General features: G+C 42.4%; 1 protein-coding gene and 1 pseudogene across 1 annotated transcript; one reads left to right on the top strand and one right to left on the bottom strand.

The window, feature by feature from the left end:
• The window catches only part of LOC139556162 (meiosis-specific protein MEI4-like), a 34,589-nt pseudogene extending 28,718 nt beyond the window's left edge, over positions 1–5,871 (bottom strand).
• Positions 5,872–14,570: 8,699 nt separating this feature from the next.
• Positions 14,571–19,019, top strand: LOC139556161 (5-hydroxytryptamine receptor 1B-like). The gene has a single exon (XM_071369739.1). It carries the CDS (start codon positions 15,041–15,043, stop codon positions 16,202–16,204), a length of 1,164 nt encoding a protein of 387 aa, XP_071225840.1. The 5' UTR covers positions 14,571–15,040; the 3' UTR covers positions 16,205–19,019.
• Positions 19,020–26,571: the final 7,552 nt, after the last annotated feature.

Here is a 26,571-nt window from a genome sequence, read left to right as displayed (position 1 = left end):
AGAGCAGACTGCCAGCTTTAATTTTAGGGTATTTTCATGGTACCAAATCATTGGATTCTACCATGATTACGGATAGGCCTGAATGAATCGTGAATAATGATGAGTGAGAAAGTTAGACCCACAAACATCATACCCCCCCAAAAAAGCTAACCTCCCCTGTTATTGTAATTGTGAGATGTTAGCATGTCTTGGGGGTATGATATTTGTGCATCTGTAACTTTCTCACTCATCATTATTCACGATTCATTCAGGCCTATCCGTAATCATGGTAGCATCCACATTAATGTTGAAGTGTTTAGAAACATATTACATTCTTATTTACAATAAAAGTGACTCCAAAATGACACAATACAATATTTACCATTAATTTCTACTTGCCACAAAATAATCTGGAACACAACCAAAACAAACAGCAAATGCATCCAAGAAGCTTGTTGAGTCACAAGCTTGATGTAATATTGCATGCTAGGAATATGGGACCAAATACTAAACTTGATTACTTTAATACAAATTTAAGTGAATTTATCCCAATACTTTTGGTCCCTAACATTTGGTACAAAAAGTGCTGTAATTTCTAAACGGTTCACCTGATATAGATGAATACCCTCAAATTAAAGCTGACAGTCTGCACTTTAACCCCATAATCATTGTATCATTTCAACTCCAAAGTGCTGGAGTAGAGCCAAAACAAAATCGAAGGATTGTCACTGTGCCAATAATTATGGCAGACACTGCGTTTCCTCCCACCTATTAATCTTCATTTAGAAAGGGACAACACGCCCTTCACAACTCATCTGTGACAGCCTTTATTCAAGCCTATTGACACTAAGGTGATTGTCTGTTCCCTCAGAAGCTAATAAGTATTGGTACTGCCAGTCATAACGCATTAGTCATTACACACAGCGGGTGGGGTGCCGTTTAAAATGCCAGGTCTGTTCCCCCATTTCATATCTCACATCACACTTGTTCTCCATGCACTTCTTTACTTCCTCCTACAGTATCACCAGTCTGGGAGGAGTTATACATTACTGTTACGTTAAAATAGAAAAATGCATTATCTTATAAACGTACACCATTCTCCCCTCAATATCCCAGTGGGACAAATGATGGCTGTCTATAAACTGTGTGTGGATCATTAGATTTTAGTGTCAAGGGTCAAAGCAAAGGCCATTTCATCAGTTACAGCTTCGGTGGGCTTTGAATGAAGGTTAACAGCTGGCGATAAAAGCACCTATAAACTTCAATGCCACTTGATGACCGTCATTTCTTTCCGAGGGTCATGATTTTATCGATCTCAGGTCAACTTGATGTTACATTTAGTCATGCGAAGATCATACACATTGAGATTAAAATGAGAACCCGTCACTTTGGAATAAAAACAATATAGGTCTACAGTTTTAGAATTAAGAAATAAGGCACGAGGGGGTGCGGTATATAACAAGGCTAACTACACCGCTCGCGTTCTAAAATAAATGTAGAAATCTATTTCATTCAATTATTGCGCGCGCCAACGAGCGTCTGTGTTGCCAAGGGCTAAAATAGAAGTCAGTTCTATTTCTGACGCAAATCGCGCTGCAAGTCCTGCCTCTCCCATCTCCTCATTGGTTTATAGAAGCCAAATTGTTAGAGGTGGCGCCGACAGATATGGCTGCCTCGCTTTGCGTTCTCAGGAAACTATGCAACAAAACAAAGGAGATGATCGTGGACTTCAGGAAACAGCAGAGGGAGCACCCCCCTATCCACATCGACGGGACAGTAGTGGAGAAGGTGGAAAGTTTCAAGTTCCTCGGCGTACACATCACGGACAAACTGAAATGGTCCACCCACACAGACAGCGTGGTGAAGAAGGCGCAACAGCGCCTCTTCAACCTGAGGAGGCTGAAGAAATTTGGCTTGTCACCAAAAACACTCAAACTTTTACAGATGCACAATCGAGAGCATCCTGTTGGGCTGTATCACCGCTCCGCCCACAACCGTAAGGCTCTCCAGAGGGTAGTGAGGTCTGCACAACGCATCACCGGGGGCAAACTACCTGCCCACCAGGACACCTACACCACCCGATGTCACAGGAAGGCCAAAAAGATAATCAAGGACAACAATCACCCGAGCCACTGCCTGTTCACCCCGCTATCATCCAGAAGGCGAGGTCAGTTCAGGCGCATCAAAGCTGGGACCGAGAGACTGAAAAACAGCTTGACAAGGCCATCAGACTGTTAAACAGCCATCACTAACATTGAGTCAGTATGTTGGCAGCAGCCACTCAATCTCTAGTCACTTTAAAAATTGGATGTAATAAATGTATCACTAGTCACTTTAAACTATGCCACTTGATATAATGTTTACATACCCTACACTACTTATCTCATAGGTATATACTGTACTCTATACCATCTACTGCATCTTGCCTATGCCATTCAGCCATCGCTAATCCATATATATTTTTACATACATATTCTTATTCATTCCTTTACACTTGTGTGTATAAGGTAGTTGTTGTGAAATTGTTAGATTACTTGTTAAATATTACTGCACGGTCGGAACTAGAAGCACAAGCATTTCGCTACACTCACATTAACATCTGCTAACCATGTGTATGTGACAAATAAAATTTGATTTGAAGCAGGTACCCACGTGCTATCTCCTCATTGGTTATACCCACATGGGTGACTGAAAGACGAACGAGGTCAGTGGCAGTAATGCACCTAATTTATGAAAGTTGCCAAACGCATTATAAAGTCAAGAGAAGAAAAAGCCTGGAAGGAGGAGAGATGACTAGAAACGATCCGGTTGACCGTTTTATGTGTGGATTAATTGTCGGAGTAGAGGACCTTGTGCATTTCAGGTAAAATAACAACTCAATGTTTATATCCCAGGACAAATTAGCTAGCAACAGCAAGCTAGCTAAATAGGACAAATTAGCTAGCAAGTGCAAGCTAGCTAGCTAAATTGCCATACATGTTCAATGCTTTTCGACCTGTCCCCAAATTAATATAATTGGTTCAGAGTTTGTTTTGATATTTTAACCTGCGTGTCGTGATCGCGTTTGGTGTGGGGGGACAAAATACATTTATACACGATGGCGCACCCGCGCAGCCGGTTTGGGTTCCGTGTAAGGGCTGTTCTTAGGCACGATGCAACGCGAAGTGCATGGACACAGCCCTTAGCCGTGGTATATTGGCCATGTATCACAAACCCCAGAGGTGCCTTATTGCTATTATAAACTGGTTACCAACGTAATTAGAGCAGTAAAAATACCTGTTTTGTCATACGCGTGGTATACGGTCTGATATACCACGGCTGTCAGCCAATCAGCATTCAGGGCTCGAACCACCCAGTTTATAATGTAAGAATAATGCATTTCAAACACCTACACACATATCACTCTATAAAATGTATTCTCATGAATTCACTACGATATGCTGTGCACTATGTTCTCTTACCCTGTTGAGCTGGTCATTGCATAATAGCAGCTCGGTGAGCTCTTTCAGGGCATCTTCCATGTGTGCCACAAACTTCAGGGAGGGCTGTCTGTGGGAGAGCAAGTGGTCCACTGCCTGAGCTGCCACTAGGGACACCTGCAGGAGCAGTGAGTGAGGGGGCAGGGCCCTGGCATCCCTACTAGCTGCCATCACACAGGACAGCAGCTGGCACACTGAGTCTTCCACCACCAACCTGTCCCCATCCCCACCCCTGTCCAGGCTGAGCCCTCCAGCCTCTGCTCCCATCACCTCTCCCTCCACCCTGTTCAGCCAACATAGGCTTTGGAGGAACTGCATACAGAGCAGCATGGCCTTTCCCCGAGGGCTTAACTCACACAGACTGGAGAATGGTATCTGGGGAGCCATGGTGTTGACAGGTGGGAAGGCTGGCTGGGCACTGGGTGGTTCTGCAGAGTCTTGAGTGGGTTGCAGTGTCTCTTTGTTGTTTTCTGTCCCACAGCCAGAGTCCATGTCTGAGTTGAGCTGATCTTTCAACGAGCCTGGCCCCACAAGGTCCTGAGAGAGCAGGCCCATGAAACCATCTCCTGCAGGTTGCACCAAGTCAGACAGACATGAGCTTAGGATCACCATTCACATCTCATTGTCAGCCTCATTATATTCTGTGACACTGAATGAGGCATTGTATCTAAAACATTGCTGTTTTCACCCAATTAGCTATGTTATTAAACTTCATTAAATCATGTCTCTCTCACCTTTATAGCAATCCACTGTCACCTTGTGTAATTTCATATAGCTGCATTCTTAAAATGTGTTTTGCACATCAAAGGACGAAGGGCCTTGTTTCCAAAGCAACCTTGTGTGTCCATAACCTCATTAATGAGCTAGATGCATTAGCCACAATGCCCTTCAGTTCAATAATACACCCGGCTAATAGCTAGACTCTGAAAACAGCAGCTTGTCCACTCCTCACATAGACATTGTAATCCAATTACCATCCATGCCAGACATGCAGAGCAGTCCTTTACTAACTGACAATGAGCTACATTTAATGAGCATGAATTAGGCTGTTCATCAATTGAACAAAATAATAAACTGGAGGGAGGCTATTTACCGTGGCAGTAGAAAGCTGTAGAGCCACTGTCGCTCTGGGTATCTCCAGCAGCTCTAAAGTACAATGGGCCTACTGTATTGTATATGTGATTGACCAATCTTGGTGACACATTTTTAAATATTATGAGGTGTACTATGAGTCACACTTGGGGAGAGGGGGTTAGCTAGCAGGGGGAGAGGATGGATGAAAGAGACCCACCAGCATCTGCGCCACTGGTGTTCTTCGGCTTTGAAAGCATCTGGGTGAGTAGGAGCTCTTGTCGCAGTCTAAGCATTGCCTCCTGGTTGCCCGGAGCAAAGATTTGCATAATTAAACCAAGATAGACCACGGCCTGTCGTTTCCAATGGGAACAAATGAGCCATAGTGGGCAGAGCACGCAAGGAGGGGGGCTGAGCCAAGCACGATCTAGCGAGATCCTATTGGTGCGTTCTAGCATCATCTGCATATTTCCGTTAGGGAACGCCTACGCTGTGAAGTGTGCAATAACTACATTTCGCCTTTGCACCCCTTCTAAACAACTTTTGCAAAAGGGTCAAGTGTACAAACATCAATCTACTCTGTTCATAACAGATTCTAGTTTTGGGAACAGAAAACTGTATTGAGATCAAATGTTTAATCTATGAGAAAATGTGCAGAATGTTGGCCAATATCTATCTCGTTCCATCTTCTCACTGCTCGCCAGTGGGCTTTCTCAATTCAATAGACTTCATTGACATGGCAAGTTAAATTACCTACATTGTCAAAGTATACATATAACAAAAATGGTGGGACCAACAGCAATAATAATAGTAGTGAACACCAAGCGGATGCTTCACATTTATACATCCAGTGAAATATCTGTCTCATTGTTCTATACGTGCCCTGGGCTTTGGTTTTCCAGGCCTCATCCTGACAAAATGTTCTGTGTGCTGTCGACCACTTCTCCTGGAAGACTTAACGTTACTCTTTATTAGGACAACAGCTTTCTGAACACCCCATTCCGCGATGTCTATGCCTGAAAGCAACCGAAAACAATTATCTTGTCAAAGTAGCTATGTGATGTTGTTCTGTTACCTAGCTAGCTATCTCCTAATCGTGTTCACTACTAGACACATCCCCCTACACTAACTAGCTCAATTAGCCTGGGCCCCAGGCTGGGGACGAGATTATTAGCCATCTTCGACGAAAAAGCTAGCAACTGTTAGCGCAACGTTTGCAAGAAGTCGGCTACTAGCCCAGCAATGTCACGATAAATTGCTGCACAACCCTCGAAATTGTAAACAAACCTTGGTTAAAACAAACAAACGAGTCATGCTACAAACTACCACTAGCTAACCAAACGCTAGCTTGCTCACCATCGGTAACGTTAGCAGGAGGACTTTGCTCCATTTTGTGATCCATCAAGCCGAGTTCATCAACACCTGATGAGGCAGAATACCGCAACGATCATTTTAGCTAGCTAACGTTAAACATGTCATGCTGAAAATATCAGATATTGACACCTGGACTGTCGGTTTGTATAGGAGCACATTAGCTGGCTAGATAGATCATTGGTAGTTGGTTAGCCTCTCGCGCATGATGATCGCAGTCAATAATTTCAGAGCGCGCACACATGTTATTGATCTTAACTGCAATCGTTTTCACTACTGAACATATCCACTACAAAAAAAAAATGTCCCTCCCCCAAAATATTTTTTTATTGATGAAATAGTGCAGTGCAGCTGCCTTTTAGCTTCACAAGTAATCGCGTGTAAGCACTGGGTGAGCTTCAGGGCTTCCTCACTTTTTTCAATTTGAGAAGACACGGAAAATGTATTCTGATCAATTCTAAATAAATTATATTTAATAACCACAAAAATTCCATGAAAAACGATAGAATGACAAACCAAATAAATATGTAGGCTACAGCAGCCTAGAGGTAGGTAAATAGTGGTTTATTCCCTGTCTTCTCTCGGCTACATGTGTGCACTGCAGAGGCTGGAGGCTTGAAAACTTCAGAACGTTGGGGGCACTTGTATGCCTTGATGTTCATAAAACTCCACCGACCTTCTCTAGCGCACTGGAACCCAGAATGATATGTGACCACTTGGTTAATTAAAGCGACACCGATCTGCCGAGGACACCCAAACCAGAGTGGCTTCCGTAAAGCCCAAGAGCCTTACCGTCTCTGGAAGTTGGTGCAGCCCTGCATGGGATCTTTAGCCTATGTTGACTATTGGTTGAGTCTGACTCAGGGTCCGTTAGGGTAGGCTACGTCAGAGTTGAAAATTGGAAATGTGAATTGGGCAAAGTTGGAGGTAAAAATGCATTTAGGTTATAGTTTATTGAGATGAATGAATACACCACACCAAAATATTTTTGTTTTAAAACGAATTTCCTGCAATTATACATAGTAATGATTAATGTTCATTACTTGGTCAATTTATTTGTTGATTACATATATGCAAATACATTATATGAATTCAGAGTTAAGCCCTCTGTTTCCTTTCATTCTTTATTCTGTAATAGGTACACTACAGTACCAGCCAAAAGTTTGGACACACCTACTCATTCAAGGGTTTTTCTTTATTTTTTACTATTTTCTACATTGTAGAATAATAGTGAAGACATCCCAATTATGAAATAACACATATGGAATCATGTGGTAACCAAAAAAGTGTTAAATAAATTTTAATATATTTTATATTTGAGATTCTTCAAAGTAGCCATCCTTTGCCTTGATGACAGAATTGCACACTTTTGGCATTCTCTCAACCAGCTTCACCTGGAATGCTTTTCTAACAGTCTTGAAGGAGTTCCCACATATGCTGAGAACTTGTTGTCTGCTTTTCCTTCACTCTGTGGTCCAACTCATCCCAAACCATCTCAATTGGGGTGGGGCCGAGTGATTGTGGATGCCAGGTCAGCTGATGCAACACTCCATCATACTCCTTCTTGGTCAAATAGCCCTTGCACAGCCTGGAGGTGTGTTGGGTCATTGTACTGTTGAAAAACAAATGATAGTCCCACTAAGCACAAACCAGATGGGATGGCGTATCGCTGCAGAATGCTGTGGTAGCCATGCTGGTTAAGTGTGCCTTGAATTCTAAATAAATCACTGACAGTGTCACCAGCAAAGCACCCCCACACCATCACACCTCCTCCTCCTCCTCCATGCTTCACGGTGGGAACCACACATGCGGAGATCATCTGTTCACCTACTCTGCGTCTCACAAAGACACACGGCGGTTGGAACCAAAACTCTCAAATTTGGACTCATCAGACCAAAGGACAGATTTCCACCGGTATAATGTCCATTGCTCGTGTTTCTTGGTCCAAGCAAATCTCTTACACTTATTGGTGTCGTTTAGTCGTGGTTTCTTTGCAGCAATTCGACCACAAAGGCCTGATTCACGCAGTCTCCTCTGAACAGTTGATGTTGAGATGTGTCTGTTAATTGAACTCTGAAGCATTTATTTGGGCTGCGATTTCTGAGGCTGGTAACTCTCATGAACTTATCCTCAGTAGTAGAGGTAAGTCTTCCTTTCCTGTGGTGGTACTCATGAGAGCCAGTTTCATCATAACGCGTGATGGTTTTTGCAACTGCACTTGAAGAAACTTTCAAAGTTCTTGAAATGTTCCAGATTGACTGACCTTCATGCCATAAACAGTAATGATAGACTGTCATTTCTCTATGCTTATTTTAGCTGTTCATGCCATAATATGGACTTGGTATTTTACCAAATAGAGCTATCTTCTATATACCACCCCTACCTTGTCACAACACAACTGATTGGTTCAAACACATTAAGAAGGAAAGAAATTCCACAATTTAACTTTTAAAAAGGCACACTTGTTAATTGAAATCCATTTCAGGTGACTACCTCATGAAGCTGGTCCAGAGAATGCCAAGAGTGTGTAAATCTGTCATCAAGGTAAAGGGTGGCTACTTTGAAGAATCTACAATATTAAATATTTTGACTTGTTTAACACTTTTTTGGTTACTATATGATTCCATATGTTATTTCATAGTTGGGATGTCTTCTGTATTATTCTACAATGTAGAAAATAGTAAAAATAAAGAAAACCCTTGAATGAGTAGGTGTTTCCAAACTTTTGACTGGTACTGTATATATACAAAAGTATGTGGACACACCTTCAAATTAGTGGATTAGTTTATTTCAGCCACACCGGTTGCTGACAGGTGTATAAAATCGAGCACACAACCATCTCCATAGACAAACATTGGCAGTACAATGGCCTTAGTGAAGAGCTCAGTGACTTTTAACATGGCACCGTCATAGGATGTCACCTTTCCAACAAGTCAGTTCGTCACATTTCTGCAGCGGTCAACTGTAAGTGCTTTTATTGTGAAGTGGAAACGCATAGGAGCAACAACAGCTCAGCCACGAAGTGGTAGGCACCACAAGCTGACAGAACGGGACCGCTGAGTGCTGAAGCACGCAGCACGTAAAAATCATCTGTCCTCTGTTGCAACACTCCCTATCGAGTTCCAAACTTCCCCTGGAAGCAACGTCAGCACAATAACTGATAGTCTGGAGCTTCATGAATTGGGTTTTCATGGCCGAGCAGCCGCACACAACCCTAAGATTGCCATGCGCAATGCCAAGCGTTGGTTGGAGTGGTGTAAAGCTTGCCGCCATTGGACTCTGGAGCAGTGGAAACGCATTCTCTGGAATGATGAATCACGCTTCACCATCTGGCAGTCCAACGGACATATCTGGGTTTGGCGGATGCCAGGAAAACGCTACCTGCCCGAATGCATAGTGCCAACGGTAAAGTTTGTTGGAGGAGGAATAAGGGTCTGGGGCTGTTTTTCATTGTTCGGCCTAGGCCCCTTAGTTCCAGTGAAGGGAAATCTTAATGCTACACTATACAATGACATTATAGACAATTCTGTGCTTACAACTTTGTGGCAAAAGTTTGGGGAAAGGCCCTTTCCTGTTTCAGTATGACAATGCCCCTGTGCATAAAGCGAGGTCCAAACAGAAATGGTTTGTCGAGATCGGAGTGGAAGAACTTGACTGGCCTGCACAGAGCCCTGAACTCAATCCCATCAAACACCTTTGGGACGAAATAGAACGCCGTCTGCAAGCTAGGCCTAACTGCCCAACAGTGCCCGACCTCACTAATGCTCTTGTGGCTGAATGGAAGCATGTACCCGCAGCAATGTTCCAACATCTAGTGGAAAGCCTTCCCAGAAGAGTGGAGGCTGTTATAGCAACAAAGTGGGTACCAATTCCATATTAATGTTGCATACGCCTAATAGTCCTACTCATCACTTATTATGATTATTATGATTACAAATAGAAGATTATCATTCCCACAATGGTGCTTGTTTAGTAGAGTTAGATCAAAGCTGAATCAATGTCTTGCAAGATCACATAACAGTTCATTAGTATTTTATAGAACAGAACCGAATAGCATAGCAGGCCTATAACATTACTGTTACACCAAAAACACCACATTTTTTATGAGATTTTAGGATGGTTAGCTGAAGATGAATAGTCAAAAAATATATATAATGTGCCAAAACTCAGTGCCACTATGCAGGATAAATGCTTTGATTTAAACAAAATACAAGAAAGGCTAATATCATCTGCTTTAATTCGCTCACGAAACAGTAATTCAACAAGATCTAAATGCATATGCTATTCCCATGACACTGATTGAGATCAATCAAATGATTGGCATGGAGATGCAGTTTCACCGGTAAAACGTGAATAATTATCATTCCCGGTGGACATTGATGATGGCCTATTTTGAAATGAGGTATGCCTAACTTGGTGTTTGAGGGTATTAAAATAGAACATGTTCTTGAGACAATATGTGTGGGCATAGGCAGACGTTGCAATTGGAGGATGCATTTTATGCATATTTTATAACAGGAATCTCCAACTCTGTTCCTGGAGAGCTACCATTCTGTATGTTTTGCATTCCAACCCTAATCTAGCGCACCTGATTCTAATAATTAGCTGGTTTATAAGCTGAATTGGGTTAGTTACAACTGTGGAGTGAAACCCTACAGGATGGTTGCACTCCAGGAACAGGGTTGATGGGCTATTCAATAGGCTACATCTGTTGGTACAAATGTTTTCTGCTACCTCATATAAAAAAAGAACACTACACCATTGCAAGTAAGATCTGTGGTAGGTCTGTAGCCTTGGTGTCATGTGCTGCATGTGGTCCCGCTGGCTTCATCCATCTGAGCAGAAGCCAAAATAAAACCGTTCCGTTCTCATTATGAACAGGGTAAATAAAGGACCTTGAACCATGGACCACTCCCCTGTTCACTCCGAGACTTAGTGCCACTATTTTGATCTGCGCTGACCACGTTTTAACCTTCTCCATTTACAGTGCATTCGGAAAGTTTCTCCCATTCTTCTCTGCAGATTCTCTCAAGCTCTGTCAGGTCTCTCCATTTTCAGGTCTCTCCAGAGATGTTCGATTGGGTTCAAGACTAGGCACTGGCTGGGACCCTCAAGGACATTCAGAAACTTGTCCCAAAGCCACTCCTGCGTTGTCTTGGCTGTGTGCTTAGGGTTGTTGTCCTGTTGGAAGGTGAACCTTCACCCCAGTCTGAGATCCTGAGTGTTCTGGAGCAGATTTCCATCAAGAATCTCGCTGTACATCTTTCCCTCGATTCTGACTAGTCTCCCAGTCCCTGCCACTGAAAAACATTCCCACCGCATGATGCTGCCACCACCATGCTTCACTGTAGGGATAGTGCCAGGTTTTCTCCAGACGTGAAGCTTGGCATTCAGGCCAAATAGTTCAATCTTGATTTCATCTGACCAGAGAATCTTGTTTCTCAGGGTCCGAGTTCTTTAGGTGCCTTTTGGCAAACTACAAGTGGGCTGTTATGTGCCTTTTACTGAAGAGGGGCTTCCATCTGGCCACTCTACCATAAAAGCCTGATTGGTGGCATGCTGCAGAGATGGTTGTCCTTCTGGAAGGTTCTCCCATCTCCACAGAGGAACTATGGAGCTCTGTCAGAATCACCATCGGGTTCTTGGTCACCTCCCTGACCAAGGCCCTTCTCCCACGATTGCTCAGTTTGGCCGTGTGGCCAGCTCTAGAAAGAGTGCTGGTGGTTCCAAACTTCTTAATTTAAGAATCATGGAGGCCACTGTGTTCTTGGGGACCTTCAATGCTGCAGAATTTTTTTGGTACCCTTCCCCAGATCTGTGCCTCGACACAATCCAGTCTCGGAGCTCTATGGACAATTACTTTGACGTCATGGCTTGGTTTTTGCTCTGACATGCATTGTCAACCGTGGGGCCTTACATAGACAGGTGTGTACCTTTCCACATAATGTCCAATCAATTGAATTTACCACAGGTGGACTCCAATCAAGTTGTAGAAATGTCTCAAGGATGATCAATGGAAACAGGATGCACCTGAGCTCAATTTTGAGTGTCATAGCAAAATCATGTAAAGAAGGTATTTCTGTTTTTTATTTTTAATAACTTTGCAAAAATGTATAAAAGTCTGTTTTCACTTCATTATTATGGGCTATTGTGTGTAGATTGATGAGGATTTTGTTTATTTAATCAATTTTTGAATAAGGCTGTAATGTAACAAAATGTGGAAAAAGTCAAGCGGTCTGAATACTTTCGGAATGCACTGTATATACATTGTGTCATAGCCTACACTTGGATTAGTTTACACTGTAATTCATTAATCTGCACTGGATTATTTTACTGCACCAGCATTGCAATCCAATGCATGCACGATTTCTGCAAAAAAACGAGATGTATTTGGGCGCTGTACATTTTTTGGGTCTGTGCTACAGAAGGCTATATCGGTCTTCTAATACAGGACTAGTAAAGGCTCAGTGCACTACTTTTGTGAAATGTTGTTTTTTAATAAATAACTCAAATCTGATTTTCAGGGGGTGCTGCACCACCCTGAGTACTCCTTCTTCCCCCTGCTATTCTCAAGGCCATCTCTTGACTCACAGTGACAAAGGTGTGACAAAGGAAAGCAGCAAGGACACTGTCACTGTCATACCAGCCATGATGGAACAAGACCTTGGCCAGCGTCAGATAGACCTACAGTCAAATACTTTAACATAGTAAACCACTGATCAAAGAAGGCCTTCTCAGTTACAACAGAGAGTGGGGAGAAGTTGTGTCCCAGTCATAAAATGTATTTGAGTCTAAATTGATCTGATTAAAGAAACTAATTGATTTGACAACATGAATTAACCCATGATATTCAGGATTCTCTTCATAAAGAAACGATTTTCAGAACGGTCATGTTTCTAGCATCCAATCTACGTTCAATAAATAGGCTAGTTATGATTGACATCCTCTATTGATTACATTTAATAGGTTTACACATTGACATGATTATGCCTATTAGTTCCATTTGTGAAGATGTTGGTGATAATCTACTAGGTCAATCCCCACTGGGGACACAGACGTCAGTTCAATGTCCACTTCTGATTTATATTTGGTTGAGTTGTCAACTAACGTGAATTCAATGTGAAATCAACAAACAATTTCACCATGTCATTAGATTTAGGTTAAAGGTTGTGTGAAAAAATGCAAAATTCCCTTAATTTGATGACTTTTTGCATATCCAATCAGGTTTCCACATTGATTCAACTTCACCACATTGCGTTATTTTGTTGAAATTACTTGGAAACGTTGATTCAACCAGTTTTTGCCCAATGGGTCATGATGAGCATTTAAGCTCGCCTCCCTGATGCTGATGCAAATTCCACAAGATTGCAGAAAGTGTGTCTGTCAATGGAAATCCAATAAGAAACTGCTTGACCTCATTTCTTACACAAACAGATGATGATGATTATTATCTATTCTCTAAAGCTTGACTCTGTGCAACACCTGGGTGGGGAAATAGAATGAACACCAAATCAAATTGGATTGAAAATGACTGTCTAATAAAGATTCATAATGCCCCACCTAAAAGTGAAGTTTAAGAAGAGTGAAGGCAGAAAATGGAGCTAGACATAAAATATCCACATGATAGGCTATAGAGACTTATTGGCTTCAACTTCTTTACTCGAAAGGGAACCAAAAAATGTTCAGTATGCAGTGCACAATTGATTTCCTCTATGATAGAGTGACTTGAGGGATTGTGAGGATGTAACTAATTTTAACGTTAATAAGAGATTGGCTTCCCTTTATATTTGCACCAACATATTAATAATTTACAAAGTTAATCACGAAGTTCACAAAACCCATCTCAGCCTCAACTCTCAATTTTCAACATGTGGAGATACAAAAAGACAGGCTATATATGCCATACAAAAAGACAGGCAGCTGAATCTAATTGATCATCTCTGGGCTATGCCATTGTGGTTTTACATTGATTCAGCATATACATAGGCCTGCACCTACAGCATAAACTTTGGAGCCCTGCAGGTCTGACTGGAGCATTGTAATCATTTGTCCAGTGGCTCCCTAAAGGCCTAAAGCAGTAGGCTATAGTGCAGAGAGGTTGCCACATTGGCATTCATTTATACAGCCTGCAACGTCTGTATGTTTGATTTCTTGAGAGAACAGAGCACAACCAGTATCGCATAATCTAAATACACTATAATACTATCACCAACAACATAATAAGCAGAATAATCACAAATCGTGACTTTCCCTGTTAAACGAATGACCTAAGAAACGTTCAAGAGGAGCTGTCTGTGGACTCCCGGAGTGGAGCTATCCAAGGTTCTGATTGACAGTTTGCTGGCGTTGGACTGTATCCCAATGCTATGTGGCCGAGTGCATTGTAAATGTAGGTTTAATTTTTGAAGATCTTAGTTAGGCCTATTGCAGATATCCTACCATAACAATATCTGCATGTCATATAGTTTTTCTTGCTATGATGTATACTAAACCCAAGGGCATTAAGACCTGGTGGATGAAACCACTTGCTCAGCCTGGAGAGAGAGAGGGAGAGAGAGGGGGGGGGGGGGGGGGAGTGCGATCGATGATATCTGTAGGGTTCTGACAGCGCGAGCGTTCTCTATAAAACCAAGTGTGAAGCCTCGCCCGCGCCCAACTTCTGAAGCGCAGCAGATCCAACACAGTGCCTTGGAGAGCAGATGAACAGACTCAAAGAACAACGAATATAGATCACAAACTACTATAGATCATTATCTTTCCTTTTGATTATTGATACTGTGATACATAATTCGTTTAATTGTTTAATTGTGAAAACTAACGACAATCAGTATTGGATATAATGGAATTGCTCTTCTCATATTTACATTTAATTGAAAATCTGAATATACAACCAACAATAAAGTAAATAAATGGGAAGTCAAGACAATAAGGATATTTCAAGAAGAAGGGTTCACATTTTCTCCCTGTGGTTGTTGGATAATCAACGTGCCACTGATGGACACCGATGGGGATTGAGCTGCGTTTAACCTGGAAAAGATGAAAAGAAATGCAACGTTTACGTTGGTTAAGCAGTCCTAGTGCTCCCTTTTTGAAGGGTTTTCTTCAAAGCTCGATGACATCTGTCAAAAAAGTGTCGAGGAATGGAGCGCGCCAGTCAGTTGAAGCCAATGTCTTTTATTTATGGAGAGTTCTGGAATATGTCAACCAATGATACCAATGTCAATTTAACGACACGAGGAGAGGAGGAGAAGGATAGTTTGACTTTTCAAGCTGGTTTAGCAGTTACATTATCCCTAATAACTTTTGCAACAACATTATCAAATGCATTTGTTATTGCTACTATTTATCAATCCAGAAAACTGCATACGCCTGCAAACTTTCTGATAGCATCGCTCGCCCTGACAGACCTTCTGGTGTCGGTATTGGTGATGCCAATCAGCGCGCTATACACGGTGAGTCAAACATGGACTTTGGGCCAAGTTATGTGCGACATATGGTTGTCTTCAGACATAACGTGTTGTACCGCATCCATTCTTCATCTGTGCATAATTGCGCTGGACCGTTACTGGGCAATAACAGACGCGGTTGAGTACACCAAGAAGCGCACATCAGCGCGCGCGGCGGGGATGATCGCCACTGCCTGGGTGATTGCCATCTCCATCTCACTACCGCCCTTCTTCTGGCGTCAGGTGAAAGCGGAGGAAGTTACCACTTGCAATGTGAACACTGATCACATTTTCTACACAATTTATTCCACTTTTGGAGCCTTCTATATTCCCACGTTGTTACTCATAGCCCTTTACGGTAGGATCTATGTGGAAGCCCGAAAGAGGATCTTGAAACAGTCGTCTAATAATAAACCGGGGAAAAGACTCACCTCTGCCCATTTGATAACAAACTCGCCAGGTACAAACTCTGTAGCATCCACCGTCTCTCTAAATTACGGGACGAACGAAATCTCTTCTTGTGAAGCTAATAGCTCACCTGCCAATGTGAACTATGTGAAAGTCACTGTATCCGACGCGCTCCTGGAGAAGAAGAGGATCTCAGCTGCCAGGGAAAGAAAGGCGACTAAAACTTTAGGGATCATTCTCGGAGCTTACATCATATGTTGGCTACCGTTTTTCATTTACACCTTAGTGGTTTCAGTCTGTGCGTCATGTCTCTATCCAGAATTATTTGACATATTTACTTGGTTGGGTTACCTTAACTCTTTAATAAACCCCATCATATACACCATGTCCAATGAGGATTTCAAAAAGGCTTTCCACAAACTAATACGCTTCAGATATTGCAGGTCCTGAAAATAGGCTACCAGACATAAAAGGCTGCCAATACCATTACATTTTGTTCAGCTATGTCAAACTGCACCTCGCCAATAATTGCAACATGTTAACTCTCAGTCATCATCAACCAGTAAACATGTGCAGTATTGTATCTTGCATGCTTTCGAAACGGCTAGCAACATTATTATTTTAATTACATTATAGCCTTCATAGTCATACAGTACATGGCCTGCAGTCATATTCTGTACACTTGATTATTTAGCAAAACCAGAATGTATTGATCTATCACTGCTAGAGACATTATTATAATAATTATATTATAGCCTACTTCACAGGCATGCAGTACATGGCCTGCAGTCATATTCTGTAAACTTGATTATTTTGCAAAACAAGAATGTATTGATATATCACTGCCATTATTGAACAATCTATCCAGAAATCATAGGCTATAATCTCTGCTGCCTTCCTTATGATCGGCAGTCATGAGATTACAGCCCACCCTATACAATTCATATTCCAACCTAAATCAACATTTTGATAAGGACTTTTCCCATTATTGATATCAAAGGTTAATATTAAGGAGTACGTGTTGGAAATCAGTAGACTTTGCCATGGAATCATGTAGCTTGTTCTGGGGGGCAGAATGTCTGAACAGGCACAGTGGGAACAGCAAGGCTTGATATAAAGTTTAATATTTAAACATGCATGGAAAGCCTGCTGTGTGACCAACGCTGTATGACACACAGAGTTACTGTAGGCTAACTGGTATGAGGAAATTATAAGCACAAGATTCTGAGCCCTCTGGGAGGGCCCCCCCCTCCCCCCCCTTAGACAAAATAACTTTGTCCCAATAAGATATCATTTCTTCTGAAGTGTACACTTGTTCACTACCTCCCACAACTCTAAAATCATTGGAGTGTTGGAGGCATGGGCTAGTCGGATTCAATCATTCCACCATATGTCTTATACCATTACTTTCCTTTCTTATACCCAGTAATTTCCCTGCATACTTTAAGAGGAAGGAAATCAAATTGGGACACAGAGATCATTTCTGTTCCATTTGTTATATGTTTTCTATTGGTTCGACTCCTTAATGAGATCAGTATGAATTTTATGATAAAAGAACATCTCTAATTTCATCTCATAGTCAATGTAAATAATCGTTACTCTATTACTTTATTGTGGGTAATGTTGTTTACTTCAGACTGGACTATAAGCTGACCTCTCGTTGTTAAACAAGCCTCAATCAATGTATTTATATCTGTATGCATTGTAACATATATGTATGTGTGTATGTGTGTACGTATGTGTGTAAATGTATTTATTTATGTCATTTTCATTATATTTTGCTATGGAGCTGCTTAAATTGCCTGCGGGTGTTCACTCTGCTGCAACCTTATTATGGCCATTAGCCTACAGAATACTGTTGGTAGAATTATACAAATCAAACTCAAATATGACAGACAAGAATACAGACAACTAACACATTTATTCACCTACAGTACCATTACTCATATTGATCATGTTTCACAGATGTCTCAGCATGCTTGCCCTTTATATTCCACGCAAGACTGCATGTGTTAAGTGCAAGCTCAAATAGCAGAATTAACAGAGATAATAAGCTGTTAAAAAGCCATTCAAATTTGATTGGTAAACATAACTTTTTGAAGAATACAACCACTGTAAACTACAGAGATGCAATAGTAACAGCCAAGAAGATAAACGACTCAAAACAGCCACACACAGATATACCATCTTGATCTACAGTACTGGCTTTATAATGGCAAACTATGTTCATGAGGTACTACTGTATACTATTGCAGTATTCATGTAATGGAAATTCTATACCGAACAAAAGTATAAATGCAACATGCAACAATTTCAACGATTTGACTGATTTACAGTTCATATAAGGACATCAGTCAATTGAAATACATTAATTAGGCCCTAATCTATGTAAATCACATAACTGGGCAGGGGCGCAGGTATGGATGGGCCTGGGTGGGCATAGGCCCACCCACTTGGGGGCCAGGCCCACTCACTGGGGAGCCAGGCCCAGCTAATCAGAATGAGTTTTTCCCCACAAGAGGGCTTTATTACAGACAGAAATACTCCTCAGTTTCATCAGCTGTCTTGGTGGCTGGTCCCAGACGATCCCGCAGGTGAAGAAGCTGGATGTGGAGGTCCTGGACTGGCGTGGTTACACGTGGTCTGCAGTTGTGAGACCGGTTGAACGTATTGACAAATTCTCTAAAACGACGTTGGAGGTGTTTTATGATAGAGAAATAACATTCTGTTCTCTGGCTACAGCTCTGGTGGACATTTTTGCAGTCAGCATGCCAATTTCACGCACCCTCAAAACTTGAGACATCTATGGCATTGTGTTGTGTGACAAAACTGCACATTTTAGAGTGGCCTTTTATTGTCCCCAGCACAAGGTGCAGCTGTGTAATGATCATGCTGTTTAATCAGCGTCTTAATATGCCACACCTGTCAGGTGGAGGGATTATCTTGGCAAAGGAGAAATGCTCACTAACAGGGATGTAAACAAATTTGTGCATAACATGTTAGAGAAATAAGCTTTTTGTGCGTATGGAACATTTCTGGGATCTTTTATTTCAGATTATGAAACATGGGACCAACACTTTACATGTTGCGTTTATATTTTTGTTCATTATATTTCATCCAACTTTGCTACTGCTGTACAATAAAGCTTCTCTGCTCATAAGGAATGCACAGCTTTTGCCTTGATCCTGTGGGTAAAGGTCTATCCCAGTGGAATACAAATCACTGCTGCTGTTGTGAAATACAATAAATAAAAAGTTAAATGGAATCTAAGGGTACGGCCATTTTCCTTGGAGAAAACAAGATGGTAGAAGGGTAATAATGAGTTCGCACTTCAAACAGATGGAAGTGCAATTAAAAAGCTAACATTATTAGACAACAGCAGGTTATAATTCAGAACAGACTGTGTTACAAATTGTGATTCGGGGTCAATTGCTATATTCCAGCCAAAAGCTTGTAGAGGTGTGATATTGTTAAATCATGATGTGGAAATAGTTATAACATTTGTTTGCTGTATCATTTTCTCATCATTGTGGAGAGGAGATAAAGCCATGTTCTGAATGCTAATACATTTGAAGGGCTAGTAGAGTGTGTTATGGCATATGTCAGGTGTGAACATTGAACAGGCATTTTGTCAGAATGCTACTGAGTTAATAATCGAACACGACTTTAAAGACCATTTGAATTATTGAACATCACTGTGGAAAATGCTTCCGATAGCAAGAGAAATGTAATGAGGCTCATTATCAGTGGTGCTTTCAAAGTATTTCCATTTCTCATTCCTTCGAGGCACTTCTCAGTGTTGCAAATCTTACTTAGTATAGGCTATTATTATTTCATGTGAAATTCAGAGACCGGATGTGTGGATGATGGTGTGGCTTATTGTTTTGGCAGAAGACGCCCACTGTGTATACAAGAATTAACAGATGCTGTGGGCACCTTCTAAATTTACCCATTTAGAATCACACTGGGATTATAGAGGCAGGGTGTCTTTTGTACTTCAGATTCAGTTGACTCATACTGTGCTATGATATGAAAAATGTGCATGGGTGGCAGGTAGCCTACCGGTTAAGGTCGTTGGTTTGAATCCCAGAGCCGAATCCCATGAGTAAGGCACTTAACCCTAATTGCTCCAGGATTGCAGTCAATAATGGCTGATCCTTGGCCGTGAGATATGACATGCAAAACACAAATTTCCAATTCACATGCATATAATACACACTTCTCGGACAAATGTAAGCACAGACCTAATTATTATTATGAAGGAGGGATGGACTTGTGACATCATTTTCGATCTATAAAATAAGCAGATAATCAATTTCAGGCTCCTAATGAATCAAGGCCCGATTCCCAGCCCAAAGGCTAGAGTCCAGTGGACTAACTGACTGACTGATTGACTGGCTGGCTGACTGACTGGCTGACTCATAACTGACGGAGTGATTTGCTATCTGACTGACTGACTGATGACTGACCAATGGACTGACTGACTGACTGACTGATGACTGATGGAACAATTAACTGACTGACTGACTCCTTGACTGACTGACTAATTGGCTGACTGACTGACTAATTGCCTGACTGACTGACTGGTTGTCTGACTGCCGTTTAATCATTCCTGTATTACATGACACCTTCGCCTGCAGTCCCCACACTCAGAATCCTATTTTCTGCCTTTTTACTGAGCTCTATGTTCTCTCCTAAGCGATGCGTGCTGGCAGTGATCTAACCTGAATACTATACCGCCTGTGTTGTCCAAAGCTTCTATTTTAGCTGTTGGTCTGTATGTAAGCTGTTATCGTGCATGGACAGTATCTACAAAATCCCACTTGGCCTCATTCTATGTTATAGAGACGTCATTATAGACATCACTTTATAACCCCCCCCCCCCCGCAGAGGAGGAAGGGGAGGAAGGGGTGGACCATCCTCCTCAGTGAATTAGATAAAACTACACTAAATATATTCACTCGACCAAATAATTGATGAAAACACACTGTTTTGCAATAAAGATCAGTAGCCTTAGTAGCCTCTAGCTTCTGTCCTCCTGTGGGTACATTGACTTCAATCCAAAACTAGGAGGCTCGTGGTTCTCACCCCCTTCCATAGACTTACACAGTAATTATGACAACTTCTGGAGGACACCCTCCAACCTATCAGAGCTCCTGAACTGACATGTTGTGCACCCAATCAAAGGACCAGAGAATTAATCTAGTACTGAAAGCATAAGCCACACCTAGCTAGCACTGCAGTGCATAAAATGTGGTGAGTAGTTGACTCAAAGAGAGGGAAAGACAATAGTTGAAAAGTTTTGAACAAATGAATTTCTTCCAAAATTAAGGAGAAGAGAGAGAGAGAGCTATATTTTGCTGTATTAAAAAAAAAAAAAATCACTTCGCTAACAAATGCAACTAGCTAGTTTAGTCTACTCAAACACCTGGCTCAAACAGAGAGGGTTAGCTAGCTGACTATGACTATCCAACAATGGAACTCTTCCAAGTTAAGGTAAGCTTTTGGTTTTATAAATTTATTGCCACCGGGCCTGCCGGTGTAACTGCTAAGTTTCTTTCTGACTGTACACAGTCTGCATGATTGTAGTGGGTTTACTATGCTTTAGTTCTAGTAGTTCTAGTTGACTATGATATGACAACGATGTAGGCTGTGTGTCGCGATTAGCGGTCATGATATGAAGGTTTGGCTTGAAAAGGTTTTTTCACCTGGTCACAGACAGCTGATGTGTTGTGCACTGAAGTCCACAAGCGAAGGAAAAAGGTGAGAGGAGAAGAGCGCTTAAATAGTTGCAAAAGGAATATTATATACAATGAGCAAAGTGATCATACTGTTTTTATGTGGCTGCTATGAAAATGAACTGTTTGCATGTGATCAGGGGTGTATTCATTCCACCAAATCTGTTGAAAAAACGTTTCATAAACGGACGCAAACAGAACGAAACGAGAATAAACATACCTGAATTTGTCCAATAGAAACTCTCATTTGCAACTGTTGGACTAATGAGTACACCCTAGATCAGCTAGATGCAGGCAAGAGCGTGCAAGGCAGTCACCTTGATTACTCAAAATTCTCTTGGCCTGTGCACCTACGTTGTACACTTTCATTCATAGGCTAGGTTGTAGCAACCTCATGATGGGTACAGGGAAAATTTGAATATCACTTAGTAGCATAAACCTATCGATGTTACATTGAGCTGGGTGAATATGACAGTCATCCAACATGCTGTAATAGAAATAAGGCCATATTCATAATTTAAAAAATAATCATCCTCCCTCTTCTTAAACTGTACCCACCGCCACATACATACTGTATTAAGTGCTTTGCTCAAAGGAAACAACAGCAGGCAATGGCATCTAGGATTTGATACCAGCAACCCTCCAGTTGCCAGAGCATTTCCAGACAGATTTTTCCCTTCAGACCTGGGATTCAAACTGGCAACCCTCCAGTTGCTGGCTCACCTCTCTAAACGCTAGGCTACCTGCTGCCCCATAGCTTGTATCTCATATAATTTATAAGTCAGAGGGGGAAAGGGAAGCTCAGAATGCATTTTTATTTATCTTTATTTCTGTCATGTGAATTTAGAGTAGCTAACCTATTCCTCCTTTGAGGATAATTACAAAGCAAAAGAAACACATTTTAATGTTTCCCGTGGTGGCGTGTAATGAGAAAATGTATTGAGATATTGAAGGTTTCTTATATGATCTAAAGTTGATATCAACAGGGTGAGATGAATCGAGACGAATTGCTGGTTGCATACTGTATTTGATCTGAAGTTGATATGAAGAGGGTGAAATTAGTTGCTGCTCCAGATTCGAACCCTGCCAGGAAGCTATCAGTCTCTGCCTTTAGTGCCTACTGACCCTGCATAGCCTGCAAATGACTCAGTTAAGCGAGCTGTGATAGGGGTGAATGGTTGCTTGAGGGGTGTAGTTTCCAGCTCTGTAGCTCGCTGATTGAATGGTAGGGAGACTGCCTCCACATCAAACAAACAACCCAGCTAGGCCAAAATAATTTTGGAGAGCTCACCGATCCAATTCGCCTTTTAGTCACTGCCAAGATAGAGAGAGACACTACACAAAAAAACAGAACATGTCCAACTGAGAAAACTCACCAACTTTCAGTGAGACTTTTCAGATTGAAGTAACTTTGATGTTGAGGATCATCTACAGTAGGATCCATCTAGTGAGGGAAATAGGCCTGCTGCTATCCAAACTGCCTAGTTTGTCAAGAACAAATAAATGACAGATACACTGCAACAGACACACTGACTAAGTGACTGATGAAACTTGCGTGCCACAGCACAGTAGATTAAGATGTGAAAATGGCTTGATGTACTGTAGCTACTTCCGTGGCTCGACGACTCATTGCGAGCTCACAGAACAGGGCTCCGGGCAGCCGAGCGGAAATGGAGGAAAACTCGCCTCCCTGCGGACCTGGCATCCTTTCACTCCCTCCTCTCTACATTCTCCTCTTCTGTCTCTGCTGCTAAAGCCAATTTCTACCACTCTAAATTCCAAGCATCTGCCTCTAACCCTAGGAAGCTCTTTGCCACCTTCTCCTCCCTCCTGAATCCTCCTCCCCCTCCTCCCCCCTCCTCCCTCTCTGCTGATGACTTCGTCAACCATTTTGAAAAGAAGGTCGACGACATCCGATCCTCGTTTGCTAAGTCAAACGACACCGCTGGTTCTGCTCACACTGCCCTACCCTGTGCTTTGACCTCTTTCTCCCCTCTCTCTCCAGATGAAATCTCGCGTCTTGTGACGGCCGGCCGCCCAACAACCTGCCCGCTTGACCCTATCCCCTCCTCTCTTCTCCAGACCATTTCCGGAGACCTTCTCCCTTACCTCACCTCGCTCATCAACTCATCCTTGACCGCTGGCTACGTCCCTTCCGTCTTCAAGAGAGCGAGAGTTGCACCCCTTCTGAAAAAACCTACACTCGATCCCTCCGATGTCAACAACTACAGACCAGTATCCCTTCTTTCTTTTCTCTCCAAAACTCTTGAACGTGCCGTCCTTGGCCAGCTCTCCTGCTATCTCTCTCAGAATGACCTTCTTGATCCAAATCAGTCAGGTTTCAAGACTAGTCATTCAACTGAGACTGCTCTTCTCTGTGTCACGGAGGCGCTCCGCACTGCTAAAGCTAACTCTCTCTCCTCTGCTCTCATCCTTCTAGACCTATCGGCTGCCTTTGATACTGTGAACCATCAGATCCTCCTCTCCACCCTCTCCGAGCTGGGCATCTCCGGCGCGGCCCACGCTTGGATTGCGTCCTACCTGACAGGTCGCTCCTACCAGGTGGCGTGGCGAGAATCTGTCCCTCTCCTATTCTCGCTATACACCAAGTCACTTGGCTCTGTCATATCCTCACATGGTCTCTCCTATCATTGCTATGCAGACGACACACAATTAATCTTCTCCTTTCCCCCCTCTGATAACCAGGTGGTGAATCGCATCTCTGCATGTCTGGCAGACATATCAGTGTGGATGACGGATCACCACCTCAAGCTGAACCTCGGCAAGACGGAGCTGCTCTTCCTCCCGGGGAAGGACTGCCCGTTCCATGATCTCGCCATCACGGTTGACAACTCCATTGTGTCCTCCTCTCAGAGTGCTAAGAACCTTGGCGTGATCCTGGACAACACCCTGTCGTTCTCAACTAACATCAAGGCGGTGACCCGTTCCTGTAGGTTCATGCTCTACAACATTCGCAGAGTACGACCCTGCCTCACGCAGGAAGCGGCGCAGGTCCTAATCCAGGCACTTGTCATCTCCCGTCTGGATTACTGCAACTCGCTGTTGGCTGGGCTCCCTGCCTGTGCCATTAAACCCCTACAACTCATCCAGAACGCCGCAGCCCGTCTGGTGTTCAACTTTCCCAAGTTCTCTCACGTCACCCCGCTCCTCCGCTCTCTCCACTGGCTTCCAGTTGAAGCTCGCATCCGCTACAAGACCATGGTGCTTGCCTACGGAGCTGTGAGGGGAACGGCACCTCCGTACCTTCAGGCTCTGATCAGGCCCTACACCCAAACAAGGGCACTGCGTTCATCCATCTCTGGCCTGCTCGCCTCCCTACCTCTGAGGAAGTACAGTTCCCGCTCAGCCCAGTCAAAACTGTTCGCTGCTCTGGCACCCCAATGGTGGAACAAACTCCCTCACGACGCCAGGTCAGCGGAGTCAATCACCACCTTCCGGAGACACCTGAAACCCCACCTCTTTAAGGAATACCTAGGATAGGATAAAGTAATCCTTCTAACCCCCCCCCCTTAAAAGAGTTAGATGCACTATTGTAAAGTGGTTGTTCCACTGGATATCATAAGGTGAATGCACCAATTTGTAAGTCGCTCTGGATAAGAGCGTCTGCTAAATGACTTAAATGTAAATGTAAATGTACTTTACGTGTGTTAACACGTCCCACTCCATAATGACCTCCACAATTACATAACTCCTCCATTCATCTGTCACAGCAGATTATTTTGTAAGAAATGGACCAGTAATCTCAGTGGTGTTATGATTTATCTAGCCCACATGCCGAGCCTCTTCTGCCGCAGTGACAGCTATGAGCTAGCCGTCAAACCAAGTTAATGACTCCAGTCACAGGAGCCCATCTATCATGTGTGATGAGCTCTGTCTCTTCAGCTCCGCTGTCATCCAGCACTCAGTGGCTGTAGGAGATGTTCTTTATCCTTCCCCTCCTGCCTAGTGGCATTGGGATGCTGGGCTCAGCAGAGTCATGCTAACTCCACTTAGATCAGTGGTCACCAACCTTTGCTGAGTCAAGATCACTTTGAGTCAAAATGCAAGCTGAGATCTACCGCTCAGATATTTTACAAACATGACTTAAAAAACGTAAGCCTATGCAATATTAACCAATGAAAAACAGTGCTGTAGCAATGAGGTTTGTGCAGTAGGCTATAGGCCCAATACATTATCACTGCATATTGGCTATCCTTGAACTGCCTTGCCAATGTTGTTCTTCTCAGAACATTTTTAAATCATATTTTAAAAATGTAGGTACAGTGCCATGCATCCCGTTTGCAAAAAGGCACTAAAGTAATACTGTAATACACTTTTTGTCCTGAATAGAAAGTGTTTGGGGCAAATCCATTTCAACACATTACTGAGTACCACTCTCAATATTTTCAAGCACAGTGGTGGCTACATCATGTTATGGGTATGTTTGTAATCATTAAGTTCTAAAGGTTAAAAAATAAACGGAATGGAGCTAAGTACAGGCAAAATCCTAGAGGAAAACCTGCTTCAATCTGCTTTCCACCAGATACTGCGAGATGAATTCACCTTTCAGTAGGACAATAACTTAAAACACAAGGCCAAATCTACACTGGAGTTGCTTACCAAGAAGACAGTGAATGTTCCTGAGTGGCCTGGTTACAGTTTTGACTTAAATCAGCTTGAAAATATATGGCAAGACTTGAAAATGGTTGTCTAGCAATGATCAACAACCAATTTGAAAGAGTTTGAAGAATTCTTTAAAGAATAATGGGCAAATGTTGCACAATCCAAGTGTGGAAATCTTTGGAGACTTACCCAGAAAGACTCACAGCTGTGATCACTGCCAAAAGTGCTTCTGCAAAGTATTGACTCAGGGATGTGAATACTTATGTAAATGTAATTTTCAATAAATTAGCAAACATTTCTAAAAACATTGTTTTCACTTTGTCATTATGGGGTATTGTGCATATATTTTGAATTCAGGCTGTAACACAACAAAACGAGGAATAAGTCAAAGGGTGTGAATAAGTTCTGAAGGCACTGTATATAATCACACTGGTAATAGATCATTTGATTTATTAC

Source organism: Salvelinus alpinus, chromosome 27 (genome assembly GCF_045679555.1).
Source record: "Salvelinus alpinus chromosome 27, SLU_Salpinus.1, whole genome shotgun sequence".
Taxonomy (NCBI): Eukaryota; Metazoa; Chordata; class Actinopteri; order Salmoniformes; family Salmonidae; genus Salvelinus; species Salvelinus alpinus.
The sequence above is the reverse complement of the archived record's forward strand: the minus strand, read 5'-3'. Positions and strand labels throughout refer to the sequence as shown.

Bases quoted from the DNA above. Each gene is read 5' to 3' on its own strand.
- LOC139556161 (XM_071369739.1), top strand. From the start codon at position 15,041: ATGGAGCGCGCCAGTCAGTTGAAGCCAATGTCTTTTATTTATGGAGAG.